Raw genomic sequence first — 22,668 nt, 5'->3', positions numbered from 1 at the left:
TTTTGTTTTTACCCACATATTATTACCTGCTCCTGCAATACTCCCTTTGAACAACAACTATCATGATCCCACAACATTAAGGATTGACTAGTCCCGTGTTTATTAAAATTTTAACATCTTTACCTACTCCACCCTGTGCACATGGAAAGACTTGGCGCACACAGCCTTTAAGCATTTTTGCAACCTGCTCCTCAGAATTCTCTTGAGTAAACTGTGAACACATTCCCATTTCTTTACCTTTCATTGATTCTGCTTGTTCCACCTGTACACAAACCACTGGTTTCTCCTGTGCCTGTACCTCAGAACCCACAGTACTTTTACTTCTAGAGCTTTTCTGTACCCCAACAATTCCAACAGATTTTTCCTGCAATCTCCAACAGATTGACTTTGTGTGCCCCACTTTATTACAATGAAAACACCTCAATTTTCGAGTGCCATTTCTACCTTTACCTTTTTTATTCTGAGAAAAAACTTCCTGGGAACTTCCAGCTACTCCTCCTTCCCTGACCACCTACCTTCCTTTCACCTTCCCACTTTTTATCCTTTTTCATTTGAAAGGGTGATGAGAAAAAGGTTTAGCCCTATGAACTAACTCATAATCATCAGCTATCTCTGCTGCTTGTCTTACAGAATCAACCCTCTGTTCCTCCACATGAGTTCTCACTACCAAAGAGATTGAATCTTTAAATGCCTCCAAAAGAAGTACTTCCCTAAGAGCTGCATAGGTTGTTTCTATTTTTAATGCCCGTATTCACCGGTCAAAATTACTTTGTTTTACTCTTTCAAACTCTAAGTTTGCCCAGGTTACTTTCTCATATTCCTAAATTTCTGCCTGTATGCTTCAGGAACTAACTCATATACACTCAAAATAGCCTTTTTCACCATGTCATAACTCACCAACATTTCTAATGAAAGCGAAACATATACCTTTTGCGCCCTACCTCACAACTTAGACTAATAATAATGTCCAGTTTTCCTGTGGCCATTTCATCTGTTTAGCTAGCTTCTCAAATGAAATAAAGAATGTTTCAATATCTTTTTCCTCAAACTTTGTACAAATTTAAACATCTCCCCACTGTGTTCTACTTTAGGGATAAGTCCTTCCTCACCTACTGGCTTCTCTTTTTTTAACTGCTAACATATTCAGTTGGAATTCTCTCTCTATCTTTTTCTCTTTCCTCCTCTATTTTCACAATTTCTAATTCCCTTTTATGACACAGCAGTTGGTAAAGCTGAGTTATTTAAAAATCCCAGAGGGAAATTTCAAACAGCTATCATAACCATATTTTAAGAGGTACGTTTGAGATGCAATTCTAAATTCAGGAATCAGGCCACCAGTTCTCGGGAGGTTTTATATTAAACTAAATGAAACATTTTATTAAGTTGCAACACATTAAATGCATACACATGGCTACAAATTACTACTATCATAACTTTTAACACATTCCCAAACTAATCTTTAAGGCAACAACAACCAATAGACTTTAAGCAAACCTCAGGCAAAGCATTTTCATCTTACAGGTTCCTTTCACTTTGGCTCCTTTGCAGACACAGCGGTAGGCTTACAGGCTTTGATTTTACATTGACTCTGCTCTGCACACACATAACTGCCCTCTGATATACCTAAGCACATCTCATTGAATGTAAATTCCCATTGTATCACCAGCCCCTTTGAACTCCACCTTTTCTAATAATAAAACCCCTTTCATAGTATCAATTTTATTAGTAATATAAACATTGCTTGGTCTCTGCTAGCTAGGTGCCTGAATTCACTTCTTGAATGCTCTATTCAGCAAAATGCAAATGCACTATACCTCTCTTACATTTCAAAACTAGTATACATCAAAGCACCCAGACTAACTGGCTTTAATTGAATTAAGACAAACCCACAGACCAACCCTCTATATTAAAAAAAAAATTTCTGATAATGTTATATACATTAATAGCTTCATGACAGGCTTTAACTGTTTCTGAGACTTTTCTGGGAGCAGAAGATGTAAAAGTGGATTATTTGAAATCCTTGACTAAGGCTAAACTGAGAAAGCAGACAAATTGAAGATAGAAATAAAAGCAGGATTTCGTAAGGATGATAGGATTAAAGTAATTACCCAACATTTAGAATTAAAAAGAGAGAAACCTGAAATTGATGTATCACAGCTAGAGCTAGCTAAGATTCAGTTGCAAAATAAGCAGCTTGAGAGGGAGAGAGATGAAAAAACCTGAATTGTTAGAAAGAGAGAACTGAAAAAACTCAAAAGAAACAGTAATGCAAATGCAAAATCTTGAGTTTCAAAGAGAGGGAGATTCAGACAACCTGACTTTGCTAAAGAAATGCTTACAGTAAAGGAAGAAAGAAGACTTGGTAGTTCAGAGGATGATACTGATTCCACTGAGGAATTTGATTCACCTAAAAATCTTTGGTTAGTACCTAAATTTATAGAGGATGGAGTTGAAAGATATTTCACCTCATTTGAAAAGATAGCTGTTAAGTTGAAGTGGTCAAAAGATGCTTGGATCTTAATGTTGTGAAGCATACTCATAGGTACAACTATGAATGTGTACACTAGTCAGTCTGCAGACTGTTCTTCTGACAATGAAATGGTTAAAAGGGCAATACACGGTGCTTATGAGCCTGTCCCTGAAGCTTATCAATTAAAGTTTAGGACCATAAGAAAGAAACCTAATGAGACATCTGTAGAATTTGCAAGACCAAATGAGATGCTGTGAGATCAGTGGTGTCTATTGCTGAAGTTAGAGAAAAGTTTTGAGAACATGAGGGAAATCATGATTATGGAAGAATTCCAAAATATTATTCCAGTAACCATTAAGACTTTATTGGATGTGCGTCAACTGTCAAAGATCCGAGAAGCAGCAGTTTTGGCTGATACCTATGATCTCTCATGCAGTTACATAGGGGGAAATAGTCATATGAGAATCAACAGGAAAACTGGAGGAATAGATAATCTGGTGATGGAAAAGATAATAGCCCTAGACAGAAGGATGCCAGAATAGGCTAGAATCTAAAAGTGATGTAAAGAAAATGGTATGCTTCCATTGTAATGAGACTGGACACACTAAAGATAATTGCTGGAAATTAAATGGGAGACCTATTGCAGTAGTAGAAATGCTTAAGTAATCCTCAGAAAAGGTTGTACCAGAAAAGGAAATGAATATTAAAACCATAGCAGTGGTACAGGGTGAAATGTGTTCTCTCAGAACCTAGGGAAGGGGGGATATGGCTCAGGATAATCAAGAGAAATCTTCTTTGAAGACTGCTACAGGGAGTCAGACTACTGGATGTTGTGTCTCAAAGGGAGAGGTGTTCCCTTACACCACCAACAAAACAGGTAAACCAAATTAAATTTTGAGAGATACTGGGTCAGGTCAGTAATTGAAGGTGGCTGATGATACAATTTGTGTTCCAGATAGTCTTATGAAGGAAAATGTATTAACAGGAGGTATTAATGGAATTTATGAAACTGTTCCTTTGTGTAAAGTCAATTTACGAAGTGGCTTCTTGAATGGGATTGTTACAGTGGAAATTATTCCTAGATCACCTATTGAAGGGGTAGTTTTATTCTGGGTAATGATTTGGCTAGCAGAGACAGTAACATGGCCATGACTGTACTGCAGCAGGTGTTTGACTATGCTAATCTTATCAAACTCCTAAAAATTACTGTGGCAAAAAATGAGAAGCTTATTGCTGATAAGCAATTGAAGGAAAACTTGATCAACATAAAAAAGCAGCTTTCACATGTGAAAGAGGGGTTTGCTAATGAAAAACAAGAATTGGTGAGAGCAATTGAGCATCAGTCACAAAATAGAATACTTGACTGAGGACTTGAAATGTCTAAGTGATAAACTTGTAGAAACAAATTTAACAAAGGTCGATCTTCAGTTAAAACTTGATGAACTTAACTATCAGAAGTCTCTATGAAGTATCATGAAAAATGCCTCGAACAGAAAAAGGAATTGCTAGTGAATCAGAACAGTTGGTTAAATGCTTAATTAAAAATCAAAGCTAAGAACTGTTTGAACTTCATCATGAAAAGAGCAGTGAGATTCTTGAACCTTAATGGAATCTGGAGAAAATGAAAGTGGAGATGTCCAGAGGCACTGATTTACAAGTACTTGCCAGTGTTGATACACAAGGTATAAGTGGCTGGAATCCAGGGAAGTGGACAGTTTGCAAAAGACAGTTCAAGGCCTGCAGAGGAGTGGAATGATATAATTCATGAACTGTGTAAAAGAGTTGAAGTATTAAAACGAACAATAAAGCTCCAGAAGGAGGAAGTGATTGATGTTGCTCGAAGAGAATCAAATAAAACCTGTTTGTAATGGGATTGGGAGAAACAACGATATCATAACATGTTCAAAGATCAAACCAAACAGGAGTATGGCAACTTTTTGTGTAAAGATAAAATACATCTCAATAATAAAGAGATTTTGATCAGAGAAGAAATAAGTTGTTACCGTACAAAGATGCCATTTTGACCTCATTATCTCAATAAGAATTTACCACATTTGAGTTTGGGAAATGAGTTTGAGGATAGAATTATGCCTACAGCTAATGAGAAGGACAATTGGGCTGTGAACTTAAATGAAACATTCTTTGCCAAGTTAAAGACTGGGATTAAGAGAAAAAAGAAATGCAAGCGTTGAGTTATGATTCTAAGATGTGTAAATACCGTTAGTCTTGTTACACGTATTGACTTTTGTTTTGGTTAAATCTTTGTAATTCCACAATATGACATGTAGTTGTGAAACAAGATGAAAAGTTTATTTGTATAGAATGGCCGCATATGCACGGTTTGTTGATTTTCACATCTTTAGGCTGGCAACTGGCCCTGTGCACATTTGCACTTCGTTTATTCAACTCTGCAGATCGGAACCCAGCCCTGCGTACCTGTACAGAGGAAAAGGAGGAGCAAAAGTGAAACAGTGTGAAACTGGAGAAGATGACCTGAAAAGGAGTGCCATTAGATGGAAGGCTTCCCAAGGAGCGGGACACGAGAGGAAGACAGGGAGTGTGACAGAAAGAGGTCCCAAAAAGAAGTCCAAGTTAACGACCAGGACAGAAATCTGAAACAGGTTTTATTAAGTAAAGTTAAAAGTAATGAGCAGAGCAGTTGGCTCCAAGTTAAAAAGAGAAAGCTGCGGGCAGCAGGTTTTAAGCAAAGTGGCCTTGAGAGATATCAGAAGACCCAAGGAGGCAACCAAAGGTTGATGACTATTAACTGCAAGCAGTGGTGTCCTGCTTGGCATGGCTGAATAACTGAAAATGTTCTTGAAAGGTGAAACTTGAGTTTACGCTTTGGTGGCATTTGTCACTCATTTTGGGGTGTGGTGTGTCTGACCACAGTTCACCTATTACTTTGCATGTGCCGCATACTTACCGTGAATATTAGAGTATAAGATAGATATTGTGAATTGTGTTATCTTTACGAATTTGTATGTATCTGTAAAGATATAGTTGGGGTGAAGGAGCAAGTGTGATTTGATTCATTTACTGGTGTTTGTATTGAAATCTTTCCAACCTTTTTGTCTAGTGTAAAGTAGTTCATTTTTCTTGTTTAATAAACATTTTATTCTTCATGTTAAAAGTACATTAGCAGACTCCTGTGAATGTGTTCAGTAACTGTCTTCCATGGTTTCTGAAAGAAATTAAAGGTAAGGATCTATCAAGCCAGTTCTCTCTCTGGGATCTGACTTGTCCAGTATTAACATCAGCTGGGATCGCAACACTTGATCACACCACCTCCTCCAACAACTGTCCACTGTCCTCCAGCTGGGTGGTCTGCACTCGCCTGGTTCCATTCTTAATTATCTATCTGTAGCTAGAGAATCACAATGACTTCTCTAACTGTCCCCATGCTATTACCTCTGATGTCCCCCAAGGATCTACCGTTGGCCCCTTCCTATTTCTAATTTACATGCTGCTCCTCAGTGATGTCAGCTGAAAGCACAGTGTTTGTTTTAACATCTACGCTGACGACACCCAGCTCTACCTCACCACCATCTTCCTTGACTCCTCCACTGTTGCTAAATTATCAGACAGCCCATCTGACTTCCAAGACTGGATGAGCAGAAATTTCCTCCAATTAAATATTGAGAAAACTGAAGCATGGTCCCTGCTACAAACTCTGTTCCCTAGCTACTGACTCTATCCCTCTTTTTGGCAAATGACTGAGGCTGAAGCAGACTGTTTGCAACTTTGATGTCATACTTGAGCCCAAGATGAGTCCTTATGTGGCCAAGTGTCAAACTTGCTTTAAGATGCTCCTGTGTAGCGACTTGGCTGTTTTATTATGTTAAATGGTGCTATAAAAATACAAGTTGTTGTAAATGCATCTAGCTTTTTATGATCATTTATAAATTGACAATCATTTCAGGTTGCACCTTACATTTTGCTCATATATTTGTAAAATCTTTTACTTTCGATGTTTTTGAATGTTGTCTTCATATCTCTTAACTTCCACGGTCCTGTTATTAATTATTATTATTTTCTCAGATTTTTAATATTTTGTCTATTTTGACACCTTATTTCAATATTAATTAACTTCTAAAGGCTTTATCCATGGAATTGAGCATCTATTATTGTATTTTTTAATGGAGTATATTCTGTACTTCTGCAATCTTTGTTAAAAATATTCCGTTATTCATCTACGTTTCCATATGGCAATTTTGCCTTCCATCTCGCTGGACTTCCATACACCCTACACCCCTCACTGTAATACTCTGACATACCTCACACCCCTTGCTTTAATACAGATATGCCTTTATGCTTCAGTGTGACATTCTGATATACCTTTGATACATACAATAAATTATTTCCTCTTTAACAGAAAGTGTTGGGTGAGCTGTTTCCAATGCGAAAGGGCAGGGTGCTGGTGAGTGATGCTGACTACGTGGACACATGGAGGGTGAGTCCTGAGTAAAATGTGATTGTGAATCAATTTGTTCACAAAGAAACATGCCCAAAGGCCGAGTGCTGGGAATAAGGGATTGATGAGACCATGACGCAGTGGTGATGGTGATGTCACTGGACTAGTAATCCAGATGCACAGGCTAATGCACTGGGGAAATTGGTTCAAATCCCACCATGGCAGCTGGTGGAACTTATATTCAATTAACAAGTCTGGAATATAAACTCGTCTCAGTAATGGTGACCATGAAACTATCATCAATTGTCGTAAAATCCATCTGGTTCACTAATGTCCTTTCGGGAAGGAAATCTGCTGCCCTTTCCTAGTCTGGCCTACATGTGACTCCAGAACCACAGCAACGTGGTTGACTCTTAACTGTACTCTGAAATGGCTTAGAAAACCACTCAGTTCCAGGGCAATTGGGGATGGCAATACTGTTATACCCAAGAAAGGTGCAGGATATGACAAGTGTCATCCTGTCCTGCTACGTTTCTGGCTGAGATTCGTAACAATGGTGGGTGGGCTAGTGTGTTTAAAAAGTTAGACTTGATATGTCGGAGGAATCATTTTGTGTATCCTCTCTATCTTAATGCAATAAAAAGAGTAGTAACTGCCTGGTTGAAATACTTCAGCTTTGTGCATGTGCAATGAAAATGCATTTGCTGCAGCCTTGCCTGCCTGCAGATGGTGTGTTTAGGGTGAAGGCTATTTGTATTTAGAAGTGTGTGTCAGTTATTTTGAAAAAAGATTTTGTTGCAAGCTTATGCCTGTTGTTCTTTTGTGCTAATTTAATTATTGTGGTGTCAAAAATTAAGGTCTTGCTAGTGTGATGTGACTTTAATCATCACTCCTCCATTAAACTTATTGAGAATATTGATGGGTTCTTCTAATGCTGCTTCCATACAACTCCAAATACCCATACTCATGGAATCATATCTTACGCAGACAACGTCCCAGACACCACCATCATCATTCCTGGATATGTCCTGTCCCACCGGCAGGACAGACACTGTAGAGGTGGCGGCACAGTGGCATACAGTCAGGACGGAATTGCCCTGGGAGTCCTTAACATCGAATCCGGCCCCCATGAAGTCTCATAGCATCAGGTCAAACATGGGCAAGGAAAACTCCTGCTGATTACCAGCTACTACCCTCCTTCAGCTGATGAATCAGTGCTCTTCCATGTTGAACACCACTTGAAGGAAGCACTGAGGATGTACTCTGGGTGGGGGACTTCAATGTCCATCACCAAGAGTGGCTCGGTAGCACCACCACAGACCGAGCTGGTCGAGTCCTAAAGGACGTAGCTGTTGACTGGGCCTGTGACAGGTGATGAGGGAACCAACAAGAGGGGAAAACATACTTGACCTCCTCCTCAACAACCTGCTTGCCGCAGACGCATCTGTCAATGACAGTATCGGTAGGAGTGACCACCACACAGTCATTGTGGAGACAAACTCCCACCTTCACATTGAGGATACCCTCCATCATGTTGTGTGGCACTATCACCATGCTAAATGGGATAGATTTCGAACAGATCTAGTAACTCAAGACTGGGCATCCATGATGCGCTGTGAACCATCAGCAGCAGCAGAAATGTACTCAACCACAATCTGTAACCTCATGGCCTGGCATATCCCTCACTCTACCATTACCATCAAGCCAGGGGATCAACCCTGGTTCAATGAAGAATGCAGGAGGGCATGCCAGGAGCAGCACCAGGCATACCTGAAAATGAGGTGTCAACTTGGTGAAGCTATAACACAGGACTATTTGTATGCCAAACAGCATAAGCAGCAGGTAATAGACAGAACTAAACAGTCCACAACCAATGGATCATATCTAAGCTCTGCAGTCCTGCCACATCCAGTTGTGAAGGGTGGGGGACAATTAAACAACTTACTGGAGGAGGAGGCTCCACAAATATCCCCATCCTCAATGATAGAGGAGTGCAGCACTTCAATGCAAAAGATAAGGCTGAAGCATTCACAACAATCTCAGCCTCCTCCAGAGATCCCCAGCATCACAGATGCCAGTCTTCAACCAATTCGATTCACTCCACATGATATCAAGAAATGGCTGAAGGTACTGGACACTGCAAAGGCTATGGACCCTGACAATTTTCTGGCAATAGTACTGAAGACTTGTGCTCCAGAACCTGCTGCATGCCTAGCCAAGCTATTCCAGTACAGCTACAACACTGGCATCTACCCGTCAATGTGGAAACTTGCCTAGGTATGTTCTGTACACAAAAAACAGGATAAATCTAACCTGGCCAATTACCGCCCTATCAGCGTACTCAATTATCAGTAAAGTGATGGAAGGGTACCTAGCAGTACTTGCTTAGTAATAACCTGCTTGCTGACGCTTAGTTTGGGCTCCGCCAATGTCACTGAGCTTCTGACCTCATTGCCATGTTTGAACCGAGGCTGCAATGGGGCAAGAAAGGAGCTGGGCAGGATAGACTGGAACCAGGCAGGAAAAACAGTAGCTGAACAATGGGCTACCTTCAAAGAGGAGATGGTTTGGGCACAGTCAAGGTATGTTCCCTCAAGAGGGAAGGGTAGGACAAACAAATCTAGAGCTCCTTGGATGACAAAGGAGTTGGAATTAAAGAAGAAAAAGTGTGCTTACGACAGGTGTCAGGCAAATTGAGAACCAAGCTGAATACAGAAGGTTCAGAAGGAATGTGAAAAAGCAAATACGAGAAGTAAAGAGAGATTATGAAAAAAGACTGACAACTAACATAAAAGGAAACCCCAAAGTATTCGATAAGCACATCAAGAATAAAAAGGCGATAAAAGGAGGAGTAGGGCCGATTAGGGACCAAAATGGGGATTTACACATGGGGGCAAGAGGCATGGCCGAGGTGTTAAATGAACACTTTGTATCTGTCTTTACCCACACGAAAGATGCTGCCTAGGCCATGGTGACAGAGGAGGAAACTCAGTCACTGGAAGGGTTTAAAATTGATAAGGAGGAGGTATTGGATAAGCTGCCGGTACTTAAAGTTGATAAGGCACCGGGGCTGGATGAGATGCATCCAATGATATTGAAGGAAGTGAGAGTGGAAATTGCAGAGGCACTGGCAATAATCTTTCAATATTCCCTGGATTCAGGGGAGGTGCCAGAGGACTGGAGAATTGCAAACATTAGGCGCTTGTTCAAAAAAAGTTGTAAGGACCTGCCGTGCAATTTCAGACAAGTCAGTTTAATGTCGGTGGTGGGGAAACTTCTAGAAACAATTTGGGATAGAATTAATAGTCACATTAGAAAATATAGATTCATTCAGAAGAGTCAGCATGGATTTGTTAAAGGAAAATCATGTCTAACTAACTTGCTGGAGTCTTTTGAAGAGGTAACAGATTGTTGATGTGGTGTATATGGACTTCCAAAAGGCGTTCGATACAGTGCCACACAACAGACTTGTGAGGAAAGTTATAGGTCTTGGAATAAAAAGGACAGTAGCAACATGGATACAAAATTGGTGAGGGATAGGCAACAGAGAGTAATGGTTATTTTTTTGGGCTGGAGGAAGGTTTGTAGTGGAGTTCCCTAGGGGTCGGTATTGGGACCCATGCTTGTGCAGGGGACAATTTCAAAGTTTGCGGGCAACACAAAACTTGGGGGAATTGTAAACTGTGAGGAGGACAGTGTAGAACTTCAAAATGACATTGACACATTGGTGGAGTGGGCAGATAGGTGGCAGATGAAGTTCAATGCAGAGAAGTGTGAGGTGATACACTTTGATACAAAGAACATGGAGAGACAGTATAAAATAAAGGATACTATTCTAAAGGATGTGCAGGAGCAGAGAGACCTGGGTGTATGTACATAAGTCACTAAAGGTGGCAGGACAGGTCGAGAGAGCTGTTTCTAAGCTTACAGTATTCCAGGCTTCATTAATAGGGGCATTGTGTACAAGAGTGGGAGGTTATGATGAACTTATATGAGACACTGGTTAGACCTTAGCTGGAGTATTGTGTACAGTTCTGGGCACCACACTATAGGAAGAATGTTTACGAGAATGGTTCCCAGGATGAGAGACTTCAGTGACGAGGTAAGATTGGAAAAGTTGGGACTGTTTAGCTTGGAGAGCAGGCTAAGTGGAGACTTGATAGAAGCTTTCAAATCATGAGGGGTCTGGAAATAGTAGATAGGGAGGAACTGTTCCCGCTCGTAAAAGGATTAAGAACGAGAGGGCACAGTTTTAAATTGTTTTGCAAAATAAGCAAATGTGAGGTGAGAAAAAACTTTTTCACATGAGTGGTTAGGGTTTGGAATGCGCTGCCTGGAAATGTGGTAGAGTCAGGTTCACTTGAGGCATTCAAGAATGCATTGGAAGATTATTCAAATAGAAACAATGTGTAGGGTTACAGGGAAAAGGCAGGAGAATGGCACTAAGTTATAACGCTCAGAGAGGCGGTGCAGACACGATGGGCCAAATGGCTGCCTACACTATCAATTCTGTGATTCGATGGACAAAAGAGCTGCTCTCCAGAGATGAGGTGAGAGTGATTGCCCTTGACATTAAGGCAGCATTTGACCAAGAGTGGCATCAAGGAGCCCTAGCAAAACTGGAGCCAAAAGGAATCAGGACAAACTCTCCACTGGTTGGAGTCATACCTAGCACAAAGGAAAATGGTTGGACATCAATCATCTCAGTTCCAGAACATCACTGCAGGACTTCCTCAGACTAGTGTACTAGGCCCAACCATTTTCAGCTGCTTCATCAATGACCTTCCTTCCATCAAGGTCAGAAGTGGAGATGTTCGCTGATGATTGCACAATGTTCAGCACCATTCGTGACTCAGATACTGAAGCAGTCCATGTCCAAATGCAGCAAGACCTGGACAATATACAGGCTTGGACTGACAAGTGGCAAATAACATTAGTGCAACACAAGTGTTAGGGAATGCCCATCTCCAACAAGAGAGAATCTAACCATCGCCCCTTGACATTCAATGGCATTACCATCACTGAATCCCCCACTATCAACATCCTGTGGGTTACCATTGACAAGAAACTGAACTAGACTAGCCACATAAACACTTTGGCTGCAAGAGGAGGTCAGAGGCTGGGAATCCTGCAGTGAGTAACCCACCTCCTGACTCCCCAAAGTCTGTCCACCATCTACAAGGCACAAGTCAGGAGTGTGATGGAATACTCTCCACTTTGCTGGATGAGTGTAACTCCAACAACACTCAAAGAAGCTTGACACCGTCCAGGACAGAGCAGCCGTCTTAATTGGCACCCCATCCACAAACATTCACTCCCTCCACCACTGACAGAGTGGCAGCATCTACAGGATGCACTGCAGAAACTCACCAAGGCTCCTTAGGCAGCACCTTCCAAACCCACGATCACTATCATCTAGAAGGACAAGGGCAGCAGACACATGGGAACACCACCACCTGGAAGTTCTCCTCCAAGCCACTCAGCATCCTGACTTGGAAATATATCACCGTCATGTTCTGATGAAGGGTCATACAGACTCAAAACGTCAACTGTATCCCTCTCTGCAGATGCTGTCAGACCTGCTGAGTTTTTCCAGGTATTTTAGTTTTTGTTCTAGATTTCTAGCATCCGCAGTATTTTGCTTTTAAGTCATGTATTGTCCTTGTTGCAAAGTTGGACCTTTGGAAGTCAGTAGCCCGAAGTGTTTGTCAGGACTCACTTTAAACAGAAGCATTGAGGGGAAAGAAACTTGAAATGGGCAGGAAAAGCAACTAAGAATGCCAGAGAGTGCTAATTGTTTGCAATTAATTTTTATAAAGGGCTGCGGATGGGGGATTTATTTAAAATTAACAAAAACATCTCATTTATTGTTTCCAAGTTAAAGGAGATTCTTTGGTATTTGTGCAATCTTACCTATCTGAAAAAGGAAATCAAAAAAAATCCACACAAATACAGAAGGTGATATAGTACTATGTGACTGCCTTATCTAATAAAGGAGTTAGTGAGAATGTAAAAGGGGCTGCTGAAAACCAAAAAGCAGCCCTCAAGAAAATCTCAGGAAGAGCCCTCAAAAGGATGGAGTAGAACACACACTCCCTGTCGCATAGGGTAGAGCGCACACTCCTTGTTATATAGGATGGGTAGAGCACATCCCTGCCTGCTGAGTGGAGGGTGCATTGCTTGTTCCATTGGGCATGGTGTACATTGGGATTGGTGGTTCTTCTAGATCATTCTATATGCCTGGCTGTCATGATGTGCACTTGCAATGCAGAAATATTTCTTGCCTTTTACCAACAGGCCATGGAAGTTTTGGTGGATGAAGGGCTGGTGAAATCGATTGGCGTTTCCAATTTTAACATTTCCCAGCTAGAAAGACTCCTGTCAGTAGCCCGTATAATTCCAGCAGTGAATCAGGTATTTATGCTTACTACCGGGATGGAACATGAAATCTCTTTTCACAGTACTTTGTGAATTCTTGTACAAAGCTCACATCGATTATTCAATCTGCTGATGTCAGCCTGAACTCACTGTCTGGCCTCTCACCTGTAGACCCTAGTCCAAATCGCATATAAATAAATGTCCCAGCACTGACCCTGAGGGACGCCACTGTTTATATCGTTCCAGAACAAAAACCTAATTTTTGAATCATAGAATCAATATAGAAGGAGGTCTTTCAACCCATCGAGTCCATGTCAGCTCCTTATAAAGCAAACCTGACAGACCTATTTTCCACTCTATCTCCAAAGCTCTGTAAATTTACTTCTCTCAAGTCCCATCCAATTTCCCTTTGAATTCATTCCTCCTCTCCACTTTCGCCACACTCATAGGCAGCAAATTTCAAGCCATTACCACTCGCTGCATTAAAAAAGCCCTCGTGACCCGCCTACATTTCTTAGACAAAAATCTTAAATCTATGTCCTCTAATCCTTGTGCCTTCAGCTATGGGAACAGTTTTTCTTTGTCTACCTCATCTAAACCTGTCATAGTTTTATACATCTCAAATATCCTCCCTTTTATACATCTCAAACATCTTTTATACATCTCAAATATCCTCCCTTTTATACATCTCAAATATCCTCCCTTTGCTCCAAACAAACAACCTCAGCTTCCCTAACCTAATCTTGTAGCTAAAATCCTTCATCCCTGGAACCATTCTGAAAACCTCCTTTGCACCCTCTCTAGGACTGTTACATCCTCCCTAAAGTGTACTGATCAGAACTAACCAGAGCTTTATGCAGCTTCAGCATAACTTCTCTGCTTTTGCACTCAATGCCTCTATTTATGAAGCTCAGGATCCCATTTGCTTTGCTGACTCCCCTCTGAATGTGTTCTGCCACCTTCAAAGATCTATGCACATGAACACCCCCTCTACCCCCAAGGGCCCTCTGTCCCTGTTCACTCTTTAGGACTGTGCCATTTAGTCTAAATTGTGTTGGGAACAATGTATAGCTTTAAGTTTAATTTATATTTGTATTTGTGTGTTAAAAGAGGTGAAACCTGGTTTTAGTTTCATTTAGAGGGATTTTTGTGAGTGGTGCCAAGAAGTCTGGAGCCCTGTTTGTAGACATGCATTTTTACAACTCTTGAAGTGAAGAGATGGGTTACAAAAGAGTTAGTAGTTTAGTGAAGATAAAAAAAAACAGTGCTGTTGCCTAGCAACAGGGTCCGAAGAGACAGGGAAATACAGAAGAATTCAGTCATTGTGTGTGCCAGAGACTGGAGGCAGAAGGTCTAATCTTTCTAGTAAGGGATCATGCAGTGAGGGAACTGAGTAGGGAACTTGTTTGCCCTGGATTTGAAGTAATAGTGAATTTAGATTATGTTTCTTGGGTGTCTCAGGGAGAGATACTGTTTGAAGAAAAGCATCCAGTGAATGTTTAGAAATCTGCCAGAAGAAAACCATTTGAACATGTCATGAAGCTATTAATGTATATAAAATTATTGGAAAATATTTTTCTTTTAAAATGGAGGTTTAGTCTGTGGGTGTGTCTTAATTGGATTAAAACTAGCTAGCCTGGGTGCTTTGATATGTACTAGCTTTAAGATGTAAGAGAGGTATAGTGCATTTGCATTTTTTGAATAGAGCATTCAAGAAGTGAGGTGAAATCTGGCACCTGGCGAACAGAGACCAAGCAATATGTTTTAATTGCTAATAAAATTGGTACTAAGAAAGGGTTTTATTGTTAAAAGAGGCTGGGGATACAATGAGAATTTACATTCAATGAGCTGCGCTAGGTATAACTTCAGCAGTTTTCATGTGTGCAGGGCAGATGCAATGTAAGATCAAAGCAGCTGTAAGCCTCCAACTGTCTCCACAGGAACCAAAATGAAAGAAACCTAATTTTAAATTTATAAGGTGAAAATGCTTTGCCTGCTGTCTGGTTAAATTTATGGGTTGCTGTTGCCTTAATGGAGATTAGTTTAGGAATTTGTTATAAGTTAGGATCGTAGTAATTTGTAGCCATGTATATGTACTTAACTTGTGTAAATTAATAAAATGTTTCATTTAGCTTAATATAAAACCTCTCGAGAACTGGTGATCTGATTCCTGAATTTAGAGTTGCATCTCAAACATACCACTTAAAAATATAGTTAATGACAGTTGTTTAAAGTTTCCCCTTGGGATTTTTAAATAACTCAGCTTTACTGAAAGGCTGTCTCATAACAAACCTGAGCTGCTGAATCTTTGGCTTTGAGACAGTGGTAAATCTTCACTGGTATTTTGTGTTTTTAAGCGTTGCTGGGATAATAGGAATAGTGTGAGTTTGAATCATTTTTTGGTGTTTGTATTGAAACCTTTCCAACCATTTTTGTCTAGTGTAATATAGTTCATTTTTCTTGTTTAATAAACGTTTTATTATTTCTGATAAAAGTACACTAGCAGACTCCTGTGAATGTGTACAGTAACTGCCCTCCACAGTTTCTTAAAAAAAACGTTAGTCTATCAAGCCAGGTTTCACTCTGGTATCTGATTTGTCCAGTAGCAACATCAGCTGGGATCATAACAGTTGCCCCTCTCTATCCCTTCTGTCAAAATGCATCGTTGCTGTCACTTGTCAGGCCATTGTTTGCCTAGCTATGTCCTGATAACTGGTATCATCCTTACTGCCTGCCACACCTCCAAGTATGTTTTCATTGGCAAATTTTGAAATTTCCAAGTCATTCATATTTCTCAAAAAAGCTGTGGACCTATCACTGATCCTTGAGCCACACCAGTGTCTACAATCTTCCAGTCTGAAAAACAACCGTTTAATAAGACTAAAAATAAAAACAAAAAAACTGCGGATGCTGGAAATCCAAAACAAAAACAGAATTACCTGGAAAAACTCAGCAGGTCTGGCAGCATCGGCGGAGAAGAAAAGAGTTGACGTTTCGAGTTCTCATGACCCTTCGTGAGTTCTGTCGAAGGGTCATGAGGACTTGAAACATCAACTCTTTTCTTCTCCGCCGATGCTGCCAGACCTGCTGAGTTTTTCCAGGTAATTCTGTTTTCGTTTAATAAGACTTGCTGTTTTCCGCCTTTAAGGCAATTTTTAAATCCAATTTGACACTGACCATCCTATCTCATGAGCCTCAATTTTGTTAACCAGCTTTTTATGTGGTACTTTGTCAGATGCTTTCTTAAAATCCATATAGACAATATCCGTCAAATTCCCTTCATTGACCTTTTCTATTAGTTCATCAAAAAATCCAATTAGATTAGTCAAGCAGTGACTTCAGCTGCCCCTCAAACTCAGAAATCCTGAGCTTCAGCTAGAGCAGCTGGACTCACTTCCTATACACCTGGTCCCCCAAGTACCTGAACTGTCCTGAAGTTCCCACTTGATGTGGGAATTGCAAGCAACAGGTTTTCACTACCCATCTGAGACCTAAAAAAATTCTATTCAATCTTTTATAATCTAATTTTAATGAATTCTTCTAGATCTGCTCATGGTTAATACTCTTATTAATTCACTCGCTGTTATACTTATCCTGATTAAAATTATAATGATTAAACTAAACTATAAATGTAAGTGTTTTATTATCCATTTACTGTCAATTGTATAATAATTATGTTTAATTGTATGCAGGCGGTGGGCATTTGCTGGGGATTCACCGGTACCCCTAAAAAGAGACAGACTGAAACTGTGGTTGTTGGTTTAAGAGTTGCTTGTAATTTGTAACAGTGTAGATGCATGTGTGTGAAAAATGGCCCCAGTTATATCCTTCACCGACTGGTTTTCTGGGATGTAACATTAACCACTGTTCTATGTTTCTAACTTTTAACCAACTTCCTATCCTCACTGCCATACTGTCTTTTAATAATTCCTCCATGAATGTGAGCCTTACTGATAAGGCCAACATTTATTGTCCATCTTTAGTTGCCCTTGAGAAGGTGGTGGTGAGCCACCTTGAAATGCTGCAGTAGGATACTGACCTGCTGTGATGAAAGAGCGACTGATATACGCTCAATAATTTTCAGTAAGTTTACGACTTATGAACCTTAATTTTAGCAACAAGTCTCCTGTGGAACATCTATCAAACACCTTTTGAAAATCCACATAGACGACATTCCTTGCATTTCTTTCATCCATACTGTCTGTTGCAATAATTCATTTCAGCATTATTTTCTTTCTTTTCATGACTCTACCCATTTGCTTCATCTTAACAGATACTATATGTGGACGTCTATATCTGTGTGTGTGTGAGTACGGGCTTGTGTTACTGATGAGAGGGTGTTGCTGGCACTTTGTGTGTGGGAACAGGAAGTTACAAATGACAGAGTAAATGGGCTGGATTTAACATTGCCCCACCCACTCCCGCTGGCGTGTTTGAAGATGGGGGGCAGATTAAATCCAAAGGGCAGCTTGCCCATCACAGTTGTGGCAAAGGGATAAGAGGTGTGGGGAGGTAGGTGGCTTGCCCACCAATGGGCCAATTGAGGCCCTTAAATGTGCAACTAGTTTCCACTTAAGGGCTTCATCCTGCTGTCTCCAGGATCAGGAGAGGCCCCAACAAGCACCCAGCCCGGCAGGTTTCCCTGGTGGCTGGCAGTAGGGGTTTAGGGGTGGGTCACTCCTTAGCATGATCCCTGCGCTCATTAGAGGGCTCCCCACCCCACATCTCTCCCCGGTCTTTGGGCCCCGGCCCACCCATCTCCTTGCCCCCACTCACCAGGGCCAAGCTGGCAGGCTCTGATGAGACCCCCAACACTCACCTCGAAAGGACCAGCACAGCATGCCTGCTTATTGCCCGAGTGCCGTACCGGCTGTGGCCACTGCTCCTGACCAGAGCCCAGCAGCTCTCAAGCCGGGACTTCCTGTATCCAAGGAGCGGAAGTCCAGCCTCCAGTCTATTAAGAGCCAATCAAACATTAAATAGCTGCAGGGCAGCAGTCCTTCTCCTGGGCAGGCTCCCTCCCAATCTATTATCCAGTGGGTGTGGAGCAGAGACTCCCATACCCTGTTAAATCAAATGCAGTGAGTGGGCAAAGCTGTGGAAGATGGAGTTTAGTGTGAGATAATCCATTTTGGATCTGATAAGATGAGTCAGAATATTTTCTTAATGGCAGGAAACAAGAAACTGTGAAGGAACAGAGAGATTTGGGGATTCAAGAACAAAAATCATCAAAATCGTCCAGGTGTGCAATGTTGGGGTGTCACTGATCACTATTTGACTTTGTTCTTTATGCCAATTTTGTTCACAGGTGGAACTTCATCCGTACCTGACTCAGCCCGAACTGGTGGAATTCTGTGCATCCAGAGACATTGCACTGACAGCGTTTAGTCCACTTGGCTCACCAGGTCGTACTGTGTGAGTATAATGCCATAATGAGAAACTCTACTGCTGACACTGTCCTCTTTAACATTCCATTGCAGTTCTGAGATTTGATCTGTGATGACAGCACTGGAGGAAGTGAATCAGATCTGCTGTGATTTTCACAGAGGATAGTTCACAATATGTCATTGTAGAGTCATTGCAACACAGGAGGAGGCTATTAGGCCATTCAAGTCCATGTCGGCTTCTGTAGACTAATCTAATCATTTCCTGGTCCCGTAGCCCTCAAATGCCCATCCAATTTCCTTTTGAAAGCATTCATCGTCTCCACTTCCACCACCCTCATAAGCAGTGTGTTCAAGTTCATTACCACTGAACATAAGAAGAAAAGTCCTTGTGACCCTCCTTCATCTCTTGCCCAAAATCTTAAATCTGTGTCCCCTGATCCTTGTACTATTATCAAATGGGAACAACTTTTCTTTGTCCACCTCATCTAAACCTGTCATAATCTTGCATACCCTTATTGAATCTCCCCTCTATCTCTTTTGATCCAAGGAGAACAAGTCTAGCTTCTCTAGCCTAAACTTATAGCTAAAATTGCTCATCCCTGGAACCATTCTAATAATTCTCCTCTGCATCTTAAAGACTCTCGCATTCTTCCTAAAGAGTAGTAACCAGAACTAGATGCAATACTTTAGTTGTAGCCTAACCAGAGCTTAAGAACTGTAGAAAAGTTACGATGCAGACAGAGGCTATTCAGCCCATTTTGTCTGTGCTGGCCAAAAAGGAGAAAAAGAAACTAGACGCACATTTAAATCCCACTTTCCAGTAACTGGTCCGTAGCCTTGCAGGTTACAGCAGTTCAGAGGCAGATCCAGGTACCTTTTTAAATGAAAACAGAATTACCTGGAAAAACTCAGCAGGTCTGGCAGCATCGGCAGAGAAGAAAAGAGTTGACGTTTCGAGTCCTCATGACCCTTCGACAGAACATGAGGACTCGAAACGTCAACTCTTTTCTTCTCCGCCGATGCTGCCAGACCTGCTGAGTTTTTCCAGGTAATTCTGTTTTTGTTTTGGATTTCCAGCATCCGCAGTTTTTTTGTTTTTACCTTTTTAAATGACTTGAGCGTTTCAGCCTCTAACTTAGACAGTGAATTCCAGACTCCCACCACCCTCTGGGTGAAAAGATTTTTCCTCATGTCCTCTTTAATCCTTTTACCAATCACCTTAAATCTATGCCCCCTGGTAATTGACCCCTCAGCTAAGGGGAACAAGTCTTTACAGTCTACCCTATCTAGGCCCCTCATAATTTTGTTCACCTCAATTAGGCCATCCCTTAGCCTCCTCTGTTCTAAGGAAAACAACCCTAGCCTATCCAATCTCTCCTCATTGTTGCAATTTTCAAGCCCTGGCAACATTCTTGTATATCTCTCTGTGCTCTCTCCAGAACAATTATATTCTTTCTGTAATGTGGTGACCAGAACTCTACACAAAATTCCAGCTGTGGCCTAACCAGCGTTTTATACAGTTCCATCATTACATCCCTGTTTTTGTATTCAGTACCTCACCCAATAAAGGAAAGCATCCCATATGCTTTCTTGACCACCTTGTCCACCTGCCCTGCCACCTGCCCTGCCAACCCCTCTCAGTAACTTTCCGTTTATTGAGTATTCTCTTGCTTTGTTTGCCCTCCCCAAATGCATTATCTCACACTTTTCCAATTATATCCCATTTGCCACTTCACAGCCCATTCAACCAAACTATTGATATAATTGTGGAGTCAACAGCTATCCTCTTCACTATCAACTACACAGCCAATTTTTGTCATCAAATTTCCCAATTGAGCCTCCCATGTTTAAGTCTAAATCATTAATATATACAACAAACAGCAAGGGCCCCAACACTGAGCCCTGTGGAACCCACTGGGAACCGTTTTCCATTTGCAAAAAATATCCATCGACCACCTATCACTGAGCCAAATTTGGATCCAACCTGCTACCTTCCCCTGTATCCCATGGGATCTAATTTCCCTTTCCAGTCTGCCATGTGGGACCTTGTCAGATGCCTTACTGAAATCCATGTAGACCACATCCACAGCACCACCCTCATCAATCCTCCTTGCTATATGGTCAAAAAAATTTATTAAGTTAGTGAGACACGATCTTCTCCTAACAAATCCATGCTAACTATCCCTGATCAATCTATGCCTTTCTAAGTGCCAGTATATCCTGTCTCTCAGAATTGTCTCCAATAATTTGCCCACCACTGAAGTCAGACTGACCAGCCTATCCCTCGCACCCTTTTTAAATTATGGTACAACATTCGCAGACCTCCAATCCTCTGGTACCTCGCCTGTATCAAGTGAGGACTAGAAAATGATCCTCAGTGCATCCCCTATTTCCTTACTGGTTTCCTTCAACAGGCTGGGATATAATCCATCCGGCCCTGGTGATTTATCCATATTCAAGGATGTCAGTCCCTCCAGTACTTCCTCTCTCACTATGCTTATTGTATCTAATATTTCACACTCCTCCTCTTTAACTAGAATGTCTGCATCATCCCTCTCCTTAGTGAAGATGGAGACAAAGTAGTCATTGAGAACCCTGCCCGCATCTTCAACCCTCAAGTTACCATGTACATCTCTGATAGGCCCTACCCTTTCCTTAGTTATTCTCTTGCTCTTAATATACTGGTAAAACATTTTTGGGTTCTCTTTGATTTTACCTGCCAATATTTTTTCATATACTCTCTTGGTTTTCCTAAGTTCCATTTTTACTTCGCCCCTGTAATTTTCTATACTCCTCTAGAATTTCTACAGTATTAAGCTTTTTGTGACTGTCATAAGCTCTCTTTTTCTGCTTTATCTTACCCTGTATGCTTCTAGATAACCAGGGGGCCCTAGATTTGGCAGTACCACCATTTTTCTTTGTGGGGACATGTCTACATTGTACCTGTAGGATCTCAACTTTGCCTCCACTGATTTGACAGTTTGTCCTTCAAGTAGCTGTATCCAGTCCACTCTCGCCTGTTCACCTTTCAGCTTTGTAAAATTTGTCTTCCCCCAATTTAGAACTTTTACTCTATCTTTGTCCTTTTCCATGATGATATTAAATCTAACTATATTATGGTCACTATCTCCAAAATGTCCTCTAGTGTTACATCATCCACTTGCCCAGCTACATTTCCTAAGACAAAATCTAGAATTGCTCCCCTCTCATAGGGTTTGTTACGTGCTGGCTGAAAAAGTTCTCTTGAATGCAGTTTAAGAATTTTGTACCCTCTGTGCCCTTCACACTGGTCGTATCCCAATTGATATTAGGGTAGTTGAAGTCCCCAACGATCACTGCCCTATTGTTTTTGCGCTCTGAAATCTGTCTACATATTTGCTCTTCTAACTCACTTCCACTATTTGAGGGTCTATAGTACATTCCTAGCAGTGTGGCTGCCCCTTTTTTATTTCTGAGCTCCACCCATTTGGCCTCATTTGATGCTTCATTTAGTCAATCATCCCTCCTCACAGCTGTAATTGATTCTTTAACCAATAATGCCAAGTTTCCATTATAGCGATGATATTATGCTGCCATGTGTCTTTTTGTGCCCTCAGCTCATTGGCTTTATTTACTATGCTCCTTGCATTTACATATATACCTTTTAATACTGCCAAATTCCTGTGCTATACACTTTTTAACCTGTGCTGCTTCTGCCTTTCAGAGTCACTCACTAACTCTCATCTCCCTTTCCCTGCTCTCAATTTGCCCTCAGGTTCCCATCCCCCTGCCAATCTAGCTTAAACCACCACCCCTCTCCCCACCAACAGCACTAACAAATCTGCCTACGAGGATATTCGTCCCAGTCCTGTTCAGGTGTAGACCGTCAGACTTGTACAGGCCCCACCTTCCCTAGAACCGATTCCAATGCCTCAGAAATATGACGCCCTCTCTCCTACACCAGCTTTCCAGCCACGTGTTTATTTGCTCAATTCTCCTAATTCTATACTTGCTTGCACGTGGGACTGGCAGTAATACTG

General features: G+C 41.2%; 1 protein-coding gene across 8 annotated transcripts in view; it reads left to right on the top strand.

The window, feature by feature from the left end:
- Positions 1–22,668, top strand: part of zgc:56622 (uncharacterized protein LOC326033 homolog) — a 92,179-nt gene that overhangs the window by 16,134 nt on the left and 53,377 nt on the right. For 7 of the 8 annotated variants that reach the window (XR_005943524.1, XR_005943523.1, XM_041191480.1 and 4 more), the window contains 3 exons: positions 6,846–6,923; positions 13,182–13,298; positions 18,571–18,677. Coding sequence is in view for 6 of the 8 variants with exons in the window: in XM_041191480.1 (XP_041047414.1) it covers positions 6,846–6,923; positions 13,182–13,298; positions 18,571–18,677 (302 nt within the window). In the remaining 2 variants the exon portion in view is untranslated. The remainder of the gene's footprint in view (positions 1–6,845; positions 6,924–13,181; positions 13,299–18,570; positions 18,678–22,668) is intronic. The other variant, XM_041191477.1, reaches the window with a different exon arrangement.

Source organism: Carcharodon carcharias, chromosome 7, assembly GCF_017639515.1.
Source record: "Carcharodon carcharias isolate sCarCar2 chromosome 7, sCarCar2.pri, whole genome shotgun sequence".
Classification (NCBI taxonomy): domain Eukaryota; kingdom Metazoa; phylum Chordata; class Chondrichthyes; order Lamniformes; family Lamnidae; genus Carcharodon; species Carcharodon carcharias.
This window is presented reverse-complemented; position numbering and strand designations above follow the sequence as displayed.